Below are 22,291 nucleotides of genomic sequence, written 5' to 3' on the forward strand. Positions count from 1 at the left end.
TCTTCTACAGACAAATTACTAACCTCTGTCTCATTTTAGCTGCTCCCACAGACAGATTATTAACCTTTGCCCAGAGTTAGCTGCTTCCATGGTTAGATTATTAACTTCTGAGCAAAATTAGCTGTTTCTGTAGACAGATTATTATCCTCTGTCCAGAGCTAGCTACTGCAATAGACAGATTATTAACTGCTGTCCAGAGTTAGCTGCGTCTATAGATAGATTATTAACATTGGTACTGATTTAGCTGCTTCCATAGACAGATTATTAATGTTTATCCAGAGTTATCTGCTGCAATAGATAGATTATTAACCTCTGTCTCGTTGTAGCTGCTTCCCTAGACCGCTTATTAACCTCTGTCTAGAGGTAGCTGCTTCTATAGACAGATTATTAACCTCTGTCCAGTGTGAGCTGCCTCCACAGTCAGAATATTAACCTTTGACCAAAATTAGCTGTTTCTATAGACAGATTATTAACCTCTGTCCAGAGTTAGCTGATTCAGTAGACAGATTGTTAACCTCTGACCAACGTTAGTAGCATCCTTAGACAGATTATTAACCTCTGTCTCTTGTTAGCTGCTTTTTAACGCAGATTATTAACTTCTGTTCAGTGTTAGCTGCTTCTATAGACAGATTCTTAACCTCTGTCTAGAGTTAGTTGCTTCTTTGGACAGATTATTAATCTCTGTTTCGTGTTAGCTGCTTTTATACACAGATTATTAACATCTGTCCAGAGTTAGCTGCTTCTATAGACAGATTATTAACCTCTGTCTAATGTTAGCTGCTTCTATAGACAGATTATTAACCTCGGTTCAGAGTTAGCTGCTTCTATAGACAGATTATTAACCTCTGTCCAAAGTTAGCTGTTTTCATACACAGATTATTAATGTTTGTACTGATTTATCTCCTTCCATAGACAGATTATTAACCTCTGTCTCGTTGTAGCTGCTTCCCTAGACCGCTTATTAACCTCTGTCTAGAGTTAGCTGCTTCTATAGACAGATTATTAACCTTGGCTCGTGTTAGCTGTTTCCATAGACAGATTATTAATCTCGGTTTTGTGTTAGGTTTTTCTATGTACAAATTATTAGCCTCTGTCCAGAGTTAGCTGCTTCCATGATCAGATTATTAACCTCTGACCAAAATTAGTTGTTTCTGTTGACAGATTATTTATCTCTGTCCAGAGTTAGCTACTGCATTATACAGAGTATTAACCTCTTTCTCGTGTTAGCTGCTTTTGTAGACAGATTATTAACATCTGTCCAGAATTAACTGTTTCCGTAGACAGTTTATTAATGTCTGTACTGATTTAGCTGCTTCCATAGACAGATTATTAACCTCGGTCTCGTGTTCGCTGCTGCTTTAGTCAGTTTATTAACATCTGTCCACATTTAGCTGCTCCCATCAACAATTATTAATCTCTGTCTTATTTTAGCTGCTTCCATAGACAGATTATTAACTTCTGTCCAGAGTTAGCTGCTTTCATAGACAGATTAACTCCTTTCTCATGTTAGCTGGCTCTAAAGACTGATTATTAAACTTTGTCCAGAGTTAACTGCTTCAATAGTCATATTGTTAACCTCTGTCTCATGTTAGCTGCTTTGATGGACAGATTATTAACCTCGGTCTCAGGTTAACTGTTTCCATAGTCAGGTTATTAACCTCTGTCCAGAGCTCGCTCTTTCTATAGACATATTATTAACCTCTGTCCGGAGTTAGCTGCTTTCATAGATCAATTATTAACTTCTTTCCAGAGTTAGCTACTTTCATAGACAGATTATTAACTCCTTTCTCGTGTTAGCTGCCTCTGAAGACTGATTATTAACCTCTGTCCAGTGTTAGCTGCTTCCATGTTCAGATTGTTAACCTCTGTTCAAAATTAGCTGTTTCTATAAATAGGTTATTAACCTCTGACCAGAGTTAGCTGATTCAATAAACAGATTGTTAACCACTGGAGAGAGTTAGCAGATTCCGTGGACAGGCTATTAACCTCTGCCCAGTGTTAGCTGCTTCTATAGACAGATTATTAACCTCTGTCTAGAGGTAGCTGCTTCTCTGGACAGATTGTTAACCTCTGTCCAGTGAATAGCAAAGTAGAATCGATGGGCAGAATGGCTTACTGTTTCTGCTAATGTTTGTGGATTTCCTCTGTTGTAACCTCCCCAAGCCCCTACAATCCATCCTATCTGTGTAACCTCCTCCAGCCCCTACCCCCTCCCTATCTCTGTAACCCCTCAAGTCCCCACACATCCTCCCAATCTCTGTAACCCCTTCCAGTTCCTACACCCCCTCCCTATCTCTGTAACCCTCACCATTCCCTACACCCCCTCCCTATCTCTGTAACACCCTCTGTCCCCTCAACCACTCCATATATCTGCAACCTCCTCCAGCCGCTACACCCCCTCCCTATCTCTCTCACCTCCTCCAGTCCCCAAAATCATTAGATCCAGTCCACCCTCCCCGCTGATGTATCACAATTACCCCCCACTCCCATATCTACCTATCACCTTCCCACCTACTTTATCCCCATCCTCACATATATCTCTCATCCCCCTCTCCCCCTCTGCATTCCTGATGAAGGGCTTATGCCTGAAACGTCGTTTCTCCTGCTCCTCGGATGCTGCCTGACCTGCTGTGCTTTTCCAGCACCACTCTAATCTTGACTCTAAACTCCAGCATCTGTAGTCCTCACTTGTGCCTCCAGATTTACAACTGTCTGGGTGAAGATGTACTCCTCAATTCAGTCCAAAAGTTGCACCCTCTAATTTTGCGGTGGTGCCCTCTTGTCCTTGTTTCATCCGCCTGTGGAAACATCATCTCTACTTCTATCTTATCAATTCCCTTCATAATTCTATATATTTCTATAATATCCCCCCTCATTCTTCTAAATTCCAATGACGATTATTCCAGCCTAGTCAGTCTCTCCTTATAAGTTAACCCCCTCAACTCCGGAATCAACCTAATGAACCTCCTCTGCATCTGCTCCAGTGCCAGTACATCCTTTCTCAAGTAAGGAGACCAAAACTACACTCAGTACTCCTGGTGTGGCCTCACCAGCACCCTGTACAGCTGCAACATTACCTCCCTGCTTTTAAACTCAATCCCCATTGCAGTGAAGGACAAAATTCCATTTGACTTCCGAATTACTCATTGTACCTGAAAACAACTTCTGTGATTCATGGACAAGGACACCTTTTGCATAGCAGCATGTTGCAACATTTTCACATTTAAGAAATAAACCTTTTTACTGTTACTCTTCCCAAAATGGATGAGTTCATATTTAGTAACATTGTATTCCATCTGCCAGATCTTTGCCACTCACTTAAAGTGTCTATGTTCCTCTGCAAAGTTTCACAGTGCTCTGCACACTTTGCTCTGCCACTCATCTTAGTGTCATCTACAAACTTTGACACACTACACATGATCCCCGACTCCAAATCATCCATATGAATTGTGAATACTGCAGTCCCAACACTGATCCCTGAGGCACATCACTAGTCACTGATTGCCAACCAGAAAAACACTCATTTATCCCCACTCTTTGCTTCCTGTTAGTCAACCAATTCTCTATCCATGCTAATACTTTACCCATAACACCATGCCTGTTTACCTTATTTAGCAACCTTTTGTGCAGCACCTTGTCAAAAGCCTTTTGGAAATCTAGGTACACCACATGCCCTAGGCCCCCATTGTTCACCTTGATCATAATGTCTTCATAGAATTCCAAAAGATTTGATAAGCATGTTGGGGTGATTACACTACTAGGGTGTTTAATGTAGGGCTAGGGAGGGTAATACTATTACTGCAACAGACACTTCTAGTTCCAGCCCTGAAACGGTTAATAACAGCCATGCGGGCTGAAGCTGGCAACTGCATGACTACCTGTCTGGAGCTCGCAATTGATATACATTTTGTTAATTAAATCATGGAGCCTGTAACTGCCAGCCAGTGTCAATTGTTCCATCGAAACTCATGATTGATAAAGGAACCTGTAACTGTCAGGCAGTGTGAATTGCTCTATCGGAACTCATAGTTGATAAAAGTACCGGTTAATTTACTTGCTGAAACTATTGATTAAATCACGGAAAACGACTAGCCTGTCAGACACATAGTAATGAGAGTTGACTCTCTAAACAATGAACTATTGATTACGGGATCGGAACTGCTGGCCCCAGGACGTCTGTGCCATTGTCAAGCACAGCAGGAGCTGGACAGGCACCTCGATGTGGCCAATGGGAAGGCGGATCCCATCGCGCGCAGATGAACGGACCAATGAGGAAGGCAGACAAGGAAAATCTGACCGGGGACTCCAGGCAGCGCGAAGTATAACTGTGCCAAGTCCGAACGGGGGGTGCAGAACGCCTTCTCCAACGAATGCATGCTTGATAATTCGTTGTATCGTTTCCCAGTTAAGATTCTGTGAATAAACGACACTCTGCGCCAAACTAAAGATGCCAGTGTGGGTCTCTCCTTCCAAAAGAACACGCAAAGACGGGACCCCGCGGGTCCGTCATAACAAGCATGACCTGCCTTTTGTGAAGCGCATGCTGTGTCTGCCCAACAGGACAATTTATACCGAGATGCCTTGTTATTTCTTCTTTGATAATAGACTCAAGCATCTTCCCCACTACAGAAATTAAGCTGACTAGTCTATAACTCCCCATCTTTGGTCTGCTGCCCTTTTTAAACAGTGGCAAGGCATTTGCTATTTTCCAATCTGCTGGAACTATCTGAGTCTAGCGAATTTTGGAAAATTGCCATAAGTGCACTTGCTATTTCTCCTGCCATCTTTTAGTACCCTAGGATATATTCTACCAGGGCCAGGAGACTTGTCTATCTTTAGCTCTACTAGCTTGCCCAACGCTATCTCTTCCATAATAATGATTGTTTCCAGGTCCTCATCTACCTTTGTCTCCTTGTCAATTACTGGCATGTTATTAGTGTCCTCCACTGTTAAAATTGACACAAAATACCTATTCAGTGCCTTGGCCATTTCATCATCTCCCATAACTAAATGTCTCTTTTCATCCTCTAAAGGACCAGTGTTCACTTTAGCCACTCTTTTTCGTTTTATATATTTATAGAAACATTTGCTATCTGTCCTTATATTCGGTGCTAGTTTTTTCTCATGTTCTATCTTACTTTTAGTGGCTTTCTGTTGACCTTTAAGTTTTCCCAATCTTCTAGTTTTCTGCTGTTCTTGGCCACTTTGTATGCCTTCTCTTTCAGTTTGATAGCCTCCCTTATTTCCTTAGACACCCATGGCAGATTACCCCTTTTCTTACAGTCCTTCCTTTTCACTGGAATATGCTTTTGCTGACCACTTTGGAAAAATTGCTTTGAAAGTCCACCACTGTTTTCCAACTGTTCCACCATAAAATATTTGTTTCCAGTCTACTTTAGCCAACTCCTCCCTCATCCTGTTGTAGTCTCCCTTGTTTAAGCACAGGACCCTGGTATTGGATTTTATCTTCATAGTCTCCATCTGTATTCTAAATTCAACCATACTGTAATCGCTCCTTCCGAGAGAATCCTTAACCATGAGGTCATTAATTATTCCTGTCTCATTACACAGGACCAGATCTAGGATAACTTGCTCCCTCATCAGTTCCATTATATGCTGGTCAAGAAAACTATTGTGGATACACTCAATGAACTCCACCTCAAGGCTAACCTGACTGAGCTGGTTCAACCAGTTGACACACAGATCAAAAATCCCCCATGATAATTGCCAAACCATTTTTACAGGCATTAATTATTTCTTTGTTTATTGCCTGCCTCAATGTGATGTTATTATTTAGTGGTGACTACGCCCAACAGTGACATTTTCTTCTTAGAATTTCTAATTTCTACCAAATGGATTCAACCTTATTCTCCATAGAACCTAAATCATCTCTCAGCACTGCCCTGAAGTCATCCTTCGTATCAGAACCACAACAACTCCCTTATCTTCCTGTCTGTTTACGAATAGTCTGACAGCCATGGATATTTAACTCCCAGTTGTGACCATCCTGTAAGCATGTCTCCGTAATGGCTACTAAATCATATCCCATTCACAGTGACTTATGCCATTCAGTCATTGACCTTGTTACGAATGCTACAATCATTCAGTAAAGTGCCTTTATGCTAGTTTTGATACCTTCAAGATTTCCAAAATCTCTCAATATCTCCTGAGTTATCCTTCCTTTTTACTTCTTTCATAGTCTGCCTTGTAGTTAAACCCTCCTGCATACATGCTACCCTGCTGCTTACCTTTTTACCTACCATCATAGTTCTTGTCATTTTCTCTTTCCTTCCCCTCCCACTCACTAGTTTAAACTCCTAGTGATCATCCTATTTATTCTTTTCCCTAGAACACTTGTTCCAGATCGGTTCAGGTGGAGACCGTCCCATCGGTACAGATCCCTTCTGTTCCAAAACTGATGTCAATGCCCTATGAAATGGAACTCCTCCTCCCACACCACTCCCTTCACCACATGTTTACTTCCCTAATGTTCTTATCCCTAAGTCAATTTGCCTGTGGTTGAGGTAATAATCATGAGATTATAACCTTTGAGGACCTGTTCCATAATTTTGTTCCTAGTGCCTGGCCATCCCCAAACAGGTTCTTTGCGTATGTTGTTTGTCCCAGCATGGGCCACAGCACCTGGATCCTCCTCCTCCCACTCCAATATCCTTCCTGTGTCCTGGCACCATGCAGGACTCCTGATCCGGCTTGCAAAGGATACCATCCATCCCCCTAATTATAGAACCCCCTGTAACTATCACTTGTCTCTTTGCTCTGCCCTCTTGATTGGCCTTCTGCACCACAATGCCGTGGTCAGCTGCCTCATTCTCCCCGCAGGCCTTTTCCTCATCCACACACGGAACAAGCATCTCATACCTATTGGACAAGGTCCAGAACTGAGGCTGTTCCATTCCTGAACTCAGGATCCCTCTACCTGCCTCACTTGCAATCACACCCTGTTGTCCCTGATCACTAACTGAATTTGAATTACTTGAGCTACTGGGTACGACTGCCTCCTGAAACAAAGCGTCCAGGTAACTCTTTCCACCTCCTGGATGTGCCACAGTGTTTGAAGCTCAGATTCCAGATCATCAACTCTGAGCCAGAGTTCCTCCAGCAGCCAACACTTGCTGCAGATGTGGTTGCTGCTGTTCACAATGGGATCAGGCAACTTCCACATCATTCAGCTGCAGCACATCACCTGCCTAGCCATCTCGACTTAGTTATGTTATTAATTTACATAAATTTATGAGTTAATTTATTTCTAATATTTCTCTGCTGTGCTCTTTTTCAAATAATCAAATGATAGATAAAGGCACAAAGAATTTTTTTTATCAGACACGCAATAAAAAGGAAATAGAGAAATCTTACCTTATCAATTGTGTTTTTTTTTGTTTAGAGGAGGAGGGCAGGGTGGAGACACTACACGTGTGGTGTCTTGGGTTCAGCTGCTGCCCAAATAGTTCACTCATCTTCCCAGAGTGCAATTCAACCACTCCCACCACTCTGGGAAGGTAAGTGAACTGGTATATTCGGCTGATGCTAGAGATCAGAGTTGAGAGCGTATTGCTGGAAAAGCATAGCAGCCCACTGCTGCTGCAAAATGGAGGCTGCTGACCCTTGAGATAAGTCCTTTTAGAAGCAAGTTTGCCTTCCCGGCTCTTACCGCTCCCAGTAAACAGTTCTGAGGATGGGTCACTCAACAGAAATGTTAACTCTGATTTCTTTCCAAAGATGCTGGTAGACCTATTGAGCTTTTCCAGAAATTTCTGTCTTTGTCTGTGATATTTGGTGTCAGTTGTTTTATAAAGTATCATGACACCCAATTTTCATTTTCAAAATTCATGAGCTGAAAGAATAGGTAATAGAGATGAAATTAATTGTAACAGGTCCTTTACAGTTACTCAATGGAGTTTCTGCACATGCATAGACTATCGGTGTGTCAGGTAGGAGCAGATAAGTAGGGAATGCATCAAAGAACAGCGAATGCACCAATGCCCATGATTTCTCTTCCCAGCCCAAGGGAAGTGTGGAGCAGATTGAGCTGCAAATAAAATTATTAGTTTGAAATGTAAGTTGACATCCAAATGAAGAGAGAAGTAGAATATTGTTAACTTCTTAATGAGAACAGAATTTGCATGGGAAAGCCAAACAGAATTCTGTTCGGAATAACAAAATTTATTTTTCCTTCAGTATTAACTTTTACTTATTCATTAATGGGATGTGGGCATCACTTGCCGGCAAGCATTTAATGCTCGCCCATGGTTGCCCTTGAGAAAATGGGTGTGCGCTACCTTTCTGACCCGCTGCAGACCATGTACTGAAGGCAGACCCACAATACTGTTACAGAAGGAATTCCAAGATTTTGACCCAACAACAGTGAAGGAACAGTGATTTATTTCCAATTCAGGATGGTGCGTAGATTCAAGGGGAACTTACAGGTGTTGATGTTCCCACTTATCTGCTGCTGTTGTCATTCTGGATGGAACTGGTTGTGGCTTTGGAAGGTGCTGTCTAAGAAGTTCTGCAGTGCATCATGTGGATGATATATGCTGCTACTCCTGACCACCAGTGATGGAAGGAATGGATGCTTGTGGACATGGTGCCCATCAATCAGACTGCTTTGTCCTGAATGGTATCACGCTTCCTAAGTGTTGTTGGAGTTGCACTCATCCATGTAAGTGGGGAATAGTCCATCCCACTTTTGACTTGTGACTTGTGACTTGTAGATGGTGGACAGACTTTGGGAAGTTAGGAGGTGAGTTAATTGCTATAGATTTCCTAGTCTTTGATCTGGTCTTGTAGATACTGTATTTATCTGGTGGATCCAGTTGAGTTTATGATTACATTCCCTACAGTGTGGAAATAGGCCCTTCGGCCCAACAAGTCCACACCGACCCTCCGAGGAGCAATCCACCCAGACCCATTCCCCTACACCTAACACTACGGGCAATTTAGCATGGCCGATTTACCTAACTTGCACATCGTTTGGACTATGAGAGGAAACTGAAGCACCCCACAGAAACCCAAACAGACACGGGGAGAATGTGCAAACTCCACACAGGCAGTTGCCCAAGGTGGGAACTGAATCCGGGTCCCTGGCACTATGAGGCAGCAGTGCTAACCACTGAGCCACCGTGCTGCCCTATGGTCAATTGTAAATGGCAGGATATTGATAATTGGGGTTTCAGTGATTATAATGCCAATGAATGTCAAGAGGCAGTGTTAGATTGACTATTATTGGAGATGGAGAAAGTGAGGACTGCAGATGCTGGAGATCAGTGGTGCTGAAAAAGCACAGAAGGCCCAGCAGCGTCCAAGGAGCAGGATAATCGACATTTCGGGCAAAAGCCCTTCATTTCTGATGAAGGGCTCTTGCCTGAAATGTTGATTCTCCTGCCTCTTGGATGCTGCCTGGCCTGCTGTGCTTTTCCAGCAAAACACCTTTGACTCTTATTATTCATGTTACTTGTTATTTGTCAACCCAAGCTTAGATATTGTTCAGATTTTGCTGCATTTGGACATGGACTGCTTCAGTATCTGAAGAGTTGTGAATGGTATTGAACGTTGTGCAGTCATCAGCGAACATTTGTACTTCTGACCTAATATGGAGGGAAGATCATTGAAGAAGCAGCTGAAGATGACTAAGGACAGGGCCTCACTTGAGGAACTTCTGCAGAGATGTCCTGGAGCTGAAAGGGAGCATTGCTCATTTTCCTTTTAGTCCCTAACTTGACAGCTGCTTCTAACTGAATGGCCTCGATATTCTTGGGGAGCTGCTGTACGGCTTTCTCATGACGGAGGGCAGTAAAAGACTGAACAGGCCGTCAACTCCTTTCATGGGTCAGCCTGTCATTAGGGTATGGTGGGGATCACGTACCATCATGAGGACAAACGGAAGCACTGATTAGATTACTTACAGTGTGGAAACAGGCCCTTCGGCCCAACAAGTCCACACCGACCCGCCGAAGCGCAACCCACCCATACCCCTACATTTATCCCTTACCTAACACTACGGGCAATTTAGCATGGCCAATTCACCTGACCCGCACATCTTTGGACTGTGGGAGGAAACCGGACCACCCGGAGGAAACCCACGCAGACATGGGGAGAACATGCAAACTCCACACAGTCAGTCGCCTGAGTCGGGAAATGAACCCGGGTCTACAGGCGCTGTGAGGCAGCAGTGCTAACCACTGTGCCACCGTGCCGCCACACTGTGTCCCAGGTTTTATTATTCTGCTGCACCATCTTCCTAATCATCCCTTTCAGGGTGTGGTTCAACAATCCCGCTGGATTGAGGGTGGTATGCAATGTGGAATTTCTGCTTGATACCAAACATTGTCATCACATTCTGCATGACTTGGCTGGTGAAATGGGTTCCCTGATCTGATTCACTGCTGCGGGGTAGACCCTATCTTGTAAATACTTGTTGTGTTAGGATTTGCGTGGTTGTTTTGGCAGTATTTGTCCTAATGGGTTAAAGCCTCAACCCATTTTGTAAATGTGTCTATGTTGACTAGAATACAGATAAATCTGTTCCCACATGGTGGAACAGGACCAATATAATCAATTTGTAGATTTGTTCGGGGCCCTTCCACTGATCGGTGTACCTCAGTTCTCCCTGTTGAGCCAACCTGTCAGGATTGTTTTGGGCGAACATCAGACAGTTTTCTCTGTAGTGTGTTACATCCCTGTGTAACTCAGGCCATCAACACCATTCTTTCAATCATTCAGTAGTAGCCATGGTGCCCATGTCCATCATGATACTGATACATGATTTGATTCCTGTCTTGAGTCAGAACTACATAGACTCATGCTTTTAACACAACTTCATCCTATATCTGTCAGTTATCTCTCCTTTTCACACAATCCTCTGGATAAACTCCTCCCACAATCTACTTTAAGGAATTATCGCAGTGTTGTGCTTGCCTAAGGTCAGCAGGTCAGACAGCATTCAAGCCTTAATTTCTGATGAAGAGCTTATGCCCGAAATGGCAATTCTCCTGCTCCTCAGATGCTGCCTGACTTGCCGTGTGTTTTCAGCACCACACTCTCGACTCTGCTCACCTCTGGGTGGCTGCCAGGATTCTCCGATGTGAGCACCTCCTTTAACTAATTCATCTGCTCCATGGTTACCTGCTGGGGATGCTTGTGGTGGCTTCTAACTTTGATTATGCCAAATTTCCTTCCACCAACAGCCTGCAGTACATACTTTAATGAGGAGGCTGAAGGGAGGGGTTTCCCATTGGCAGGAATAAAACTTTTAGCTTTCCATAGTGGTGAAAATTCAGTGAGGCTGTTACACACACACACACACACACACACACACACACACACACACACACACACACACACACACACACCATATATCTGCGGGTGAAGGGAACCGATTGGAGTGGTTGACTACGTCAGCTACAGCTATTTGTTCCACAGCTTGGACACTTTGATGGCTGGGGAATTTGAAAGCTACTTCAACTAGTGGCTGTCCTTGAATGTCAGTCATGGAGATCCACAGCTGTGATCTGACTGCCATCCTCTACGGTGAAAGATTCATCGACATAGATTTTGACTGCGGAGTCTGCCTGCTTTTCACTTTGTCTTATTTCATAGAATCTTAGAATCCCTACAGTGTGGAAGTAGGTCATTTGGCCCAACAAGTCCACACCAACCTCCGAAACATAACCCACCCAGACCCATTCCCGCCCCCTATTACTCTACATTTTCCCGTGACTAATACACCTAACCTACACATCCCTGAACACTATGGGCAATTTAGCTCGGCCAAGTCATCTAACCTGCATATCTTTAGATTGTGGAGGAAACCGGAAAACCCAGAGGAAACCTACGTGGGCATGGGGAGAATGTAGAAGAAAGTGAGGACTGCAGATGCTGGAGACCAGAGCTGAAAAATGTGATGCTGGAAAAACACAGCAGACCAGGCAGCATCCGAGGAGCAGGAGGATCGACTGCCCCTGTCAGTGATTCCAGTTTCTTCTCTATTGAAGTGGTACCCTCAAAACCTTCTCAAAAGCGGATGTTACGGTCTAATTAAATGATTGCTTATGTTCCAGTAGTTTACTCTCCGAATCATGACTGCAATCCCCTGATTTATAAAAATTGCACATCAGCACCTATTCAGGTTGAATTTCAGCTTTTCACATTCAGTTAGCTTTCCCAAGCCAGAATTGTCCTGAGCTTTTTATCCCCCAAGCCTACATCATGCTCAATTGCATTAGACAGCGCTTAGAATTCTTTCCTGACTCCTTGCGGCAAAGAACTGTCCAACCATTTTTGGGAACACTTCCTGTGCCTCAATGCACAGAATGAATTAAACAGTCTTGTTTATCATAGAGGCTGCTTTTTGGTGCTTTCCTGAATGATTAGCTGCCCAAATACAGCAATCTGCCTCTCTGATGACTTCCATCTGTCCAAAATTAACCAAAATTGCTTGAACTATTCTGAGTGACTCATTGAAAGCCCTCCAACCCATTCTGCCCCTATTACAAGGCAAAATTGAAAGTAAGATCCATTGAAATTAGAATATAAGTAATATTGGAATACCAAATACCATGATTTTTTAAATTTTTCACAAGTCATGGGTTACACTGTATAAAATGGTTGCAAATTCCAACTGTTTCTCAAACTGCTTTGGTCTAAAAGGGCTGGTGGGGTGTTTAGTAACTATGATTTGGCAGTCATGTGGGTCTCCTCCATAATTTAGGTTATTGGCTGGGAAGGTGGACACTTTGGTACATCTGACCTCGATGTCCCAATCTTGAAGCAGCAGAGTCCATTGTAAGGCTCGAATCTGGATCAGTGAGCCATATCTGATTCAGCAGGAGCTGGATTGGTATGTGCTCAGTCAGTATGGTCGGGGGTTTAAACCAATGACAGAGTCAAATTACTGGACTGCCCTACACACTGTGAGGAGGTGTCATTTGCTCATGGAAAACCCTTGCTCTACAGGCTGTAGGACCTTGGAGGGGTAGGCGACTGAGCATGGCCTAACGTGCTGCCCCTGCAGTAGAACAGCAGCTATCATCTAATCTGTGGCTGCAACTTTGAGGGTATATGGTAAGTCAGGGTTAAGAACTAGTAAGGCGGGTGATCCAGCAAGGGTGTGTTTTAAATTAGTTACTGCCTTTGTCTGATGGGATGTCGAATTCCAAGCAGCGTTCTTTTTCAGCCACTCTCAGAGGGGTCTGCTTTGGTAGTGAAACCATCGATGTGGTTCCTGCAGTACCCCACTAACACTAGGGAAGATTAGAGCGCACTAGCATCTCGAAGTAAATGGGAGTTGCACTATGGGATCTATTCACTTTTGGTTTATCTCTCTTTTCCCAAGAATGTAACCCTAGGCAGTAGAATTTGCAACTTCTTTGGATTTATTTTACATCCTAGCACATGTGAAAGGTCGAGTAATTCGTTGAGGAGCTGAATGTGCTGCTCCCTTGTTTCCACGTGTAGGAATAGGTCGTTAAATATTGGATGAGGCATTCAGGCGGGCAAACCTTTCCAGTCCCTTGGCTAATTGTCTCTGAAAAATCGAGGGTGAGTTATGGAACCTTTGGGATAGACATGTCCAGGTATACTGCTGTTCCTGGAAGGTAAATGTGAATTTGTACCCAGGGTACGGACCAGAAGCCATTCCTGTGAAGTACTTTGTTTATGGGCCTTGCTCCGTTATTGTGGCTGGACTGGTGGCTGCTGTTGGTGCACTGAGAGGGAGTGACTTTATTAAGCTCATGATAATCAATAGTTAAAAGCCATGAACCACCTGGTTTCCTGACCGGCCAAATTGGAGCATTATTAATGGAGGCTACAGATCTCAGCACTCCTTGCTGTAACAGCCTGTCAATCATCATGGCTCCCTCCCCCTCTGCCTGTCTATTGTCTTTGTGGTCTCGGGTCAGGTCCCTCAGTTATCACCTCTCCTGGAATACGCTCACAATCATGTTTATGCTGGGCGAATACCCCTTTGTGTTTCACATTGAACTTTCTCATAGCCGGATCCTTGGTCATTGTTAGGGGATTGAATGCCCCTATTGTGATGAATTGATTAGCATACCTTCCTGTTGGAATGATAGGTGGGGCATTGCTAACTGGAGTCTGTTGCCATATAAAGATATTTAATGGGTCTAAGTCAGATTGCTTGATCACTTAATCCGCTAAGGATCACACACACACACACACACACACACACACACACACACACACACACACACACACACACACACACACACACACACACACCATCTGTTTGCTTGATCAGGAGTAAGCACCTGTTGGCTTTGTCCTTTTAAGAACAGTTCAATTTAGATATTTCTAATCCCTTTGATTTACTTGAATTCCTGGTCTTCGCATGGGACAGCTTTCCTCTTAACAAACAGCCAAGGCAAAATCTCAGGGAATATTAGGTTCCAAGGGCTTCAACCTCAGAACGACAGTCACTTCTATTCGCGGTCCCACTCGGGGTGCCAATTTGTTGCACCTGTCACACAGTGTCACACATCTGTCACATGGTATAATTAACTCTTCTATCAAACAAAGAAACTGTGAGTCGACTCAATAATAATAAATGATAATATTTATTCATTTAACACAATTAATACTATAACAACAAAATACACTATGAACTAACAATTTACTCTATAAACCTAATCAGCTACGTTGTGCTTTAACTTCACTATAGATGATCATATCCCACCACACTAGATCTTGGCCTTGATTCACATGATGATGACCATCTGCTTGCCTTTTCCCGGTGGTCCCAGGGGTGTCTGCGCTTCACGGTGGTTGGTCTCGAGTTATGGTTCCTGAGGGTGGTGTTCTGGTGATTCTTATACTTAACGGCTGTTCCAGCCCTTTTGGGAGGGTCTTTAGTGTCCTCCAATAGATCGATCAGGGCTCGATCATCCTGATCAATTGGATCCAACCAGGTGGTGACATGTTGATGGCTCGGTGGTCCTTGAGCATCCATTCCTGGAGGTGTTAGGTGCACATAGGTCAGGTAACTTCCTCTAAATAAGGGTGTGAGGTGCCCCATGTCTGGCAAGCCACTCAATGTTTCCGATTATCCCGGGAATAACATTCAGGGTGGTATATTGAATTGTCTGCTGCTGCTGGGTCAGTTACAGACTGTCTGACTATAGCTTCAGCCTGTCAGGATACTACAGGATGGTTTATTACCACAGTCACTTTGGTCAAGGCTTGTCTCAAGTTCCCAGCATACCTCATTTATTGTCCATTTTCATAAATCCATCATTTTGAGTGGACCATCCAGCCACATAGTATTCTAGCCAAGTTTTAGTCATGGTCTTCCCTTCAGCATGTGGTCAAAATTGGCAATGTTCACATATGATTGTATAATGTTCAGCATCATTTGTGACCTATGAGATACTGAAGCTGTTTGTGTCCACATGCAGCAAGACCTGGATGATATCCAGGCTTATTCTGGTATGTGGTGGGTGACATTCACATCATTCAAGTGTGAGGAAATGACTATCTCCAGCAAGGAGAATCTAACCATGACTGAAAACCTCACTATCAACATCCTTTGGGGGTTTATTATTGACCAGACATGGAATTAGACTAACCATAAAACTAAAACAACTGCAAGACAAGTCAGAAGCTCAGATTCCAGTGGTGACTAAGTCATCTCCTATCTCCTGAAACCATGTCCACCATCTACAAAGCTTGAGTCAGGAGTGTGAACGAATAATACTTACTTGCCTGGATGAATGCAAATCCAACAACACGAAAGAAACTTGACACCATCAGGATATCCCATGTGATTAGCATCCATACATTCAACATTCACTCACTCCACCATGGATGCACAGCAACTTTGAAACCCATGACATCCTGAAGAAGGGCTTTTGCCTGAAACATTGATTCTCCTGCTCCTTGGATGCTGCCTGCGCTTTTCCAGCAACACATTTTTCAACCCATGACATCTGCCAGGCATTAGCAGGCATGAACAGCAGGTGAATGTGAACACCACATGGTTCTTCACCTTCGCTGCGTCAAAATTCTGAAACACCCTGCCTAACAGCATTGTGGGTAACATCAGATGGCATGCCATTGTTCAAGAAGACAGTTTGCCACCACCTGATGGCAATTGCAGATGGGCAATAAATAATGGTCTGCCCAGCAGTGGTTACAATGCATAAACAAATAACAAGAAGAATTAAGTCTACGCCGAAAAATCTATAACCCTTCTAATAGATAATGTGGGAAACCAGCTGATGTTCTCATTGGTGCATAGGAGATTGAGGGGAGGTTTTCTAATTGGGTCTAAGGTTAATACAGTTTGGATAACATAAGCAAGGAAAGAATGTTCCTATTAACCAATGCCACAAAGATTAACAAGCATAGTTTTAAGATTTTGGGCAAGTGAGGAAGAATTAACCTGAAGAGCAGCTTTCCTTTGCAGCAAGTGGTAATGACCTGGAACCTATTGCCTGTGATGGTCGTGAAAGCAGAGACAATGATTTTAAAAGAAACTTAGCGAATAAAACCAGCAAGGATGCAGGACCAAAAAAGAATTGGTTAGGTTTCTCTGTGGAGAGTCTGCGTGGAGGCAATGAGCTGCATTGTCTCCTCTTGTTCAGTGAATAACCCTATTACTCTATCATCTTTGACTCGTGAAGTCATATTTCTAAGATAAGCTAAATTTAAAACTGAAAATCTTCTTTCATCTCATTACAGGTGAAATCTTCAGCAAAGCTTTAAGTCCAAGAAGTGTCACTGTTACTTGGCAAGCCAATAAGGATGAAGTTCAGAGGAAGTAGGCGCTCAGCATCTTTGTGTTCTATTAGTTTGTTTAAACATTGAAACTTTAATGTGAAGCCTGCTGCTGTTTTACAAATGGGAAGAGGTACCTGATGTAACATGGCTGTGGAAAAGCAAAAACAAAACATATATTTACATTTATATTTATATCTATATTTATACTGGGTCTATCATAACATCAGGATACCTGAAAATGCTGCACAGCCAAAGACATTTCCTTTTCAATTGAACTCGTTATTGTATTAGGAGAGATGCCACAGTCAGCTTAGTTTCTGCAAACAACTAGGTAGTCCATGTTTACGTTGAGGAACACCAGAGAGAACTGCATTGTGCTTCTTGAAACTACTGCCAGGTTTTCTTATATAGCCTAAAAAGGATTTACTTCCCATCCAAAAGACAGCTTGTTAACCAGTACAAGGCATCCTTAATGAGTCATTAGTGAGTCCTCAATGAGTCATTATGGCATAGAAAGAGGCCATTCACCCATAGTCACAATGAGGATACCATTCTTCATACTGTGATGCACTACACCTCCCCCACCCTGGTGCTAAGTAGGATGGGTTTAGAAAAGGTCTAGCATCTCAAATTGGATATCCATGAGATGTTGTGAGCCATCAACAACAATAACGTTATGTTCAACCATAATCTGTAAGCTAGTGGTATTTCCCAACTGTACCATTGCCATTTAGCTGAGGGATTAACCATGGTTCCATGACAAGTGCAGGATGGCATGATAGAGGCAGCACCAGTCATATCTAAGACTGAAGTGTCAACCTGGTAAAGCTACAATGCACAATACTTAAATGCAAAACAGTGAAAACAGCATGTGATAAAGTAGAATTAAACAGTTCCATAACACAACAGCTGAATTCTCATTATTATATCCTGCAGGCTACCATTGTCCAGAAATTAAACATAACCAGTCATATAAATATGAGGGTTGAAAGGATTGATCAGAAACTAAGGATTCTCCAGCAAGTAATTCACGTCCTGTCTCCCCAAAGCCTGTCTGCTGTCTACAAGCTGTTATAACGCTAGCTGATGATAATACTGATCTCTGTGAAACCTGGTTTGACTGTCACTAAATATCATAGAGGTCTTTTATTGAACGCATCCACAACAGTCTGTAAGTGTACTTTATAAACAGAGAATAAACTACTTACTGAATAAGAAAGGTAACATGAACCTTACTCGTTAAAAAGTTGTCAAAACGTTATTCCACACACCCAAAAAGGAAAACTCACATGGTTGTTTTTATTGCAGTGATATTCTTACAAACACCAAAACCAATCACCCAAAATTTGTTGCTATCTTCACACCAAGGTTTCTTACTCATGCTTGGCACAGCTGCAACTAATTGTTAGCTCGTAATTTCCACATGTTCAATTGATGCCCCTTTCTTCAGCTGGTAAATCCCCTTATGTCACCTTAAACAATCTGCAAAATAAACTTCCTATTTACATTTATAGCACGTGCATGCAATTCCTAAACTCAGATTTTTCTGAATTTCTTGTGGCAGAGTTTACACTCTATTCTCAACTGCACACGTGACCGAATGACTTTTGGATGTTTTGGCGTGTCGTTTAAAAATCGGCTTTGATTCAGTTTCTGAGCAGACTTTTTGATACAGTTCTCACAACTCAGGATCAATTTGTTTGAATTTTTATTAAAGAAAATGGCCCAAACACATCATAGTGTCATAGCCATACACTTCATCTGGAATACCAGTGCCTGATAGTCTATAGTGTGAAGGCGGCAGGGTGGCACAGTGGTTAGTACAATCTAAAGATATGCAGGTTAGGTGAATTGGCCATGCTAAATTGCCCATAGAGTTAGGTGTAGGGGAATGGGTCTGGGTGGGTTGCTCTTTGGAGCTTACACACTGTCAGTAATCTAATCTAATCTAATACCTGATAAGATGACCCCAAGTCCATGTATGTGTGTGTGGGGAATGGGAAAGATATTTAGTAGGCTCCACTCATTGAGAGTGCTGGGATTGCCCCTTTCAAGGGGATGACTGTCCCAATGGGCGGCACGGTGGCACAGTGATTAGTATTGCTGCCTCACAGCGCCAGAGACCTGGGTTCAATTCCCACCTCAGGCAACTGTGTGGAGTTTGCACATTCTCCCTGTGTCTGCATGGGCTCCTCCGGGTGTTCCGGTTTCCTCCCACATTCCAAAAATGTGCAGGTCAGATGAATTGGATATGCTAAATTGCCTGTAGTGTTAGGTGTGGGGGTAAATGTAGAGGAATGGGTCTAGGTGGATTGCTCTTCGGAGGATTGATGTGGACTTGTTGGGCCGAAGGGCCTGTTTCCACACTGTAAGTCATCTAATCTAAACTGTAGGGTTTCATGGGTTATTTGGTGATTGAAGGGTATCTAAGGATGGGACCCTTAGAGATTCAGTAGGAATGATATTAACAAAATGGGGATAATTAACTGTTGGAGTGTGAGGAGCGTATGGGCACAGTGCTCACAACATGGCAGTGAATATGTCTCTATGTAGGAATTCAGAAAGGATTTGGAAGGACCATGGCAGGCAAGTGATATCACTGTGAAGGAAGGCACATTATTAAAGAGAGACAAGTGGATGATGCCTGGTTATCAGTAAAAGCCAATTAGCCTGGCCCTTGGAGCCCTGGTTCAGGATATCAAGGAACTAAGAGAACCCGGGGACAAATTGAGAAGGTGGGATGGTGGCCAGGAATGAAGTTGGACCTGGCGGCCCACGTGGAAGGTTGTTTGGCCTATCTACAGAAAAAAAGAGCTGAAAATGTGTTGCTGGAAAAGCGCAGCAGGTCAGGCAGCATCCAAGGAGCAGGAGAACCGACGTTTCGGGCATGAGCCCTTCTTCAGGAATGAGGAAAGTGTGCCAAGCAGGCTAAGATAAAAGGTAGGGAGGAGGGACTTGGGGGAGGGGCGTTGGAAATGCGATATGGGGAAGGAGGTTAAGGTGAGGGTGATAGGCCGGAGTGGGGGTGGGCGCGGAGAGGTCAGGAAGAAGATTGCAGGTTAGGAAGGCGGTGCTGAGTTCGAGGGTTGGGACTGAGACAAGGTGGGGGGAGGGGAAATGAGTAAACTGGAGAAATCTGAGTTCATCCCTTGTGGTTGGAGGGTTCCCAGGCGGAAGATGAGGCGCTCTTCCCAATTGGTATATTCCCAATTCGTTCGTCTCCGCCGCATCTGCTCCCAGGAGGACCAGTTCCAATACCGAACAACCCAGAGGCCTCTTTCTTCAAAGAACGCAATTTCCCCCCAGACGTGGTCGACAATGCTCTCCACCGCATCTGCTCCACTTCCCGCTTCTCTGCGTTTGAGCCGCGCCACTCCAATCGCCACCAGGACAGAACCCCACTGGTCCTCACCTACCACTCCACCAACCTCCATATACATCGTATCATCCAATGTCATTTCCGCCACCTCCAAACGGACCCCACCACCAGGGATATATTTCCCTGCCCTCCCCTTATCAGCATTCCGAAAAGACCACTCCCTCTGTGACTCCCTTGTCAGGTTCACACCCCCACCAACCCAACCTCCACTCCCGGCACCTTCCCCTGCAGCTGCAAGAAATGCAAAACTTGTGCCCATACCTCCCCCCCCTTACTTCACTCCAAGGCCCCAAGGGATCCTTCCATATCTGCCACAAATTCACCTGCACCTCCACACACATCATTTACTGCATCCGCTGCACCCGATGTGGCCTCCTCTATATTGGAGAGACAGGCCGCCTACTTGTGAAATGTTTCAGAGAAACCTCTGGGACACCTGGACCAACCAACCCAACCACCCCGTGGCTCAACGCTTCAACACCCCCTCCCACTCCACCAAGGACATGCAGGTCCTTGGACTCCTCCATCGCCAGACCATAGCAACACGACGTCTGGAGGAAGAGCGCCCCATCTTCCGCCTAGGAACCCTCCAACCACAAGGGATGAACTCAGATTTCTCCAGTTTCCTCACTTCTCCTCCCCCCACCTTGTCTCAGTCCCAACCCTCGAACTCAGCACCGCCTTCCTAACCTACAATCTTCTTCCTGACCTCTCCGCCCCCACCCCCACTCTGGCCTATCACCCTCACCTTAACCTCCTTCCACCTATTGCATTTCCAACGCCCCTCCCCCAAGTCCCTCCTCCCTACCTTTTATCTTAGCCTGCTTGGCACACTTTCCTCATTCCTGAAGAAGGGCTCATGCCTGAAATGTCGATTCTCCTGCTCCTTGGATGCTGCCTGACCTGCTGCGCTTTTCCAGCAACACATTTTCAGTAAATGGCATGTGTTCCACCAAACTTCAATATTCAGGATTAGTGGAACATATGAACAAGAACATTAAAATGACCCTGTAGAAAAAACCTGTGAGTCAGCCTCAAAAATGGGGTAAGGTGTTGTCCTTGACACTTATGAATATATGGAAACTGAAATATAAGGAGAGGTGTTAGTCTCCCCATGAGCAAGTAGCAGGCAGCTTGAAGTCCACCTCCCTGTCCTCTACTATAGTCATTCCAGCAGACATGAGAGATGATGAAATACAAATTGACTGGTGACCTGTGGGAATGGTTGCAGCAATTGTTCAGAAAAGCAGCTTGAACCATTGGAAAGAGACATCACCAAAATAAATTGTTGCTGATGCCAAACAGAACACAGTAGTGGGATAGAAACCAAAAGAACAGTGGATGCTGTAAATCAGAAATACAAACAGAAGTAGCTGGAAAAGCTTAGCAGGTCTGGCAGCACCTGTGAAGAGAAATCAGAGTTCACGTTTCAGGTCCGGTGATCCTTCCTCAGTGGAATAGTTGGGATCAGGTGATGATGTGGAACTGTACACGGGTGAGTGTATTTGAACCCTTATACAGGGGTCTATACTGTATTGTGGACAAGGTCAGTCTCATGATCTATGCTGCCCAACTGCCTAAGCATGTCATTCTACGTTAACCAAATGAAATGTAGAAATGTAGGAAATAGGAGCATGAGTAGCCTCCTCAGCCTTTCCTGATGTGTCATTCATAATGATCATGGCTGATCATTCAACTCAGTACGCTGTTCTTACTTTCTTTCCATACCATTTGTTTCCCAAGAATTCCCTCTTGGAAACAGTCAATATTTTGCCTGAGTCTAAAGCAAACAGCTATGCAGACTTTGTTAAATTGAACTTGCAAGATCAATTCTAAAAGTAAAACTAAACCTCGTGTCCCTCTTCTAACATCATAAAATGAAACTTAAAGTTATATAATTTTCCTGAAAGTATCAGGAGAGTGATGGAAGAGTCTCCAGTTGCATGGGTGGGCGTCGCTTCTGCAAACCTTAGGAAATTGGACACCATCCCAGACAAAGCAGACCAGTCACCACCTTCAATATTCACTCCCTTCACCGTCAACATAGAGTGGCAAGGCTGTGTGTCACCTATATCATGGTAGTTGTGGAGGTCCTTGGGTGAACTGCTACAGTGCATTATCTGTATGATGCACCCAAGCATCACCCAAGGACCTCCA

The 22,291-nt window shown here is 43.9% G+C and overlaps 1 protein-coding gene across 1 annotated transcript in view; it reads left to right on the forward strand.

Moving 5' to 3' along the window:
- LOC132829509 (CMP-N-acetylneuraminate-beta-galactosamide-alpha-2,3-sialyltransferase 4-like) overlaps window positions 1-22,291 on the forward strand; it is a 213,870-nt gene that overhangs the window by 69,552 nt on the left and 122,027 nt on the right. The window contains exon 3 of the mRNA XM_060846728.1: window positions 16,717-16,795. Coding sequence (XP_060702711.1) covers window positions 16,717-16,795 — 79 coding nt within the window. The remainder of the gene's footprint in view (window positions 1-16,716; window positions 16,796-22,291) is intronic.

The sequence above is a fragment of the Hemiscyllium ocellatum genome, chromosome 29, assembly GCF_020745735.1.
Source record: "Hemiscyllium ocellatum isolate sHemOce1 chromosome 29, sHemOce1.pat.X.cur, whole genome shotgun sequence".
In the NCBI taxonomy this organism is placed as follows: Eukaryota; Metazoa; Chordata; class Chondrichthyes; order Orectolobiformes; family Hemiscylliidae; genus Hemiscyllium; species Hemiscyllium ocellatum.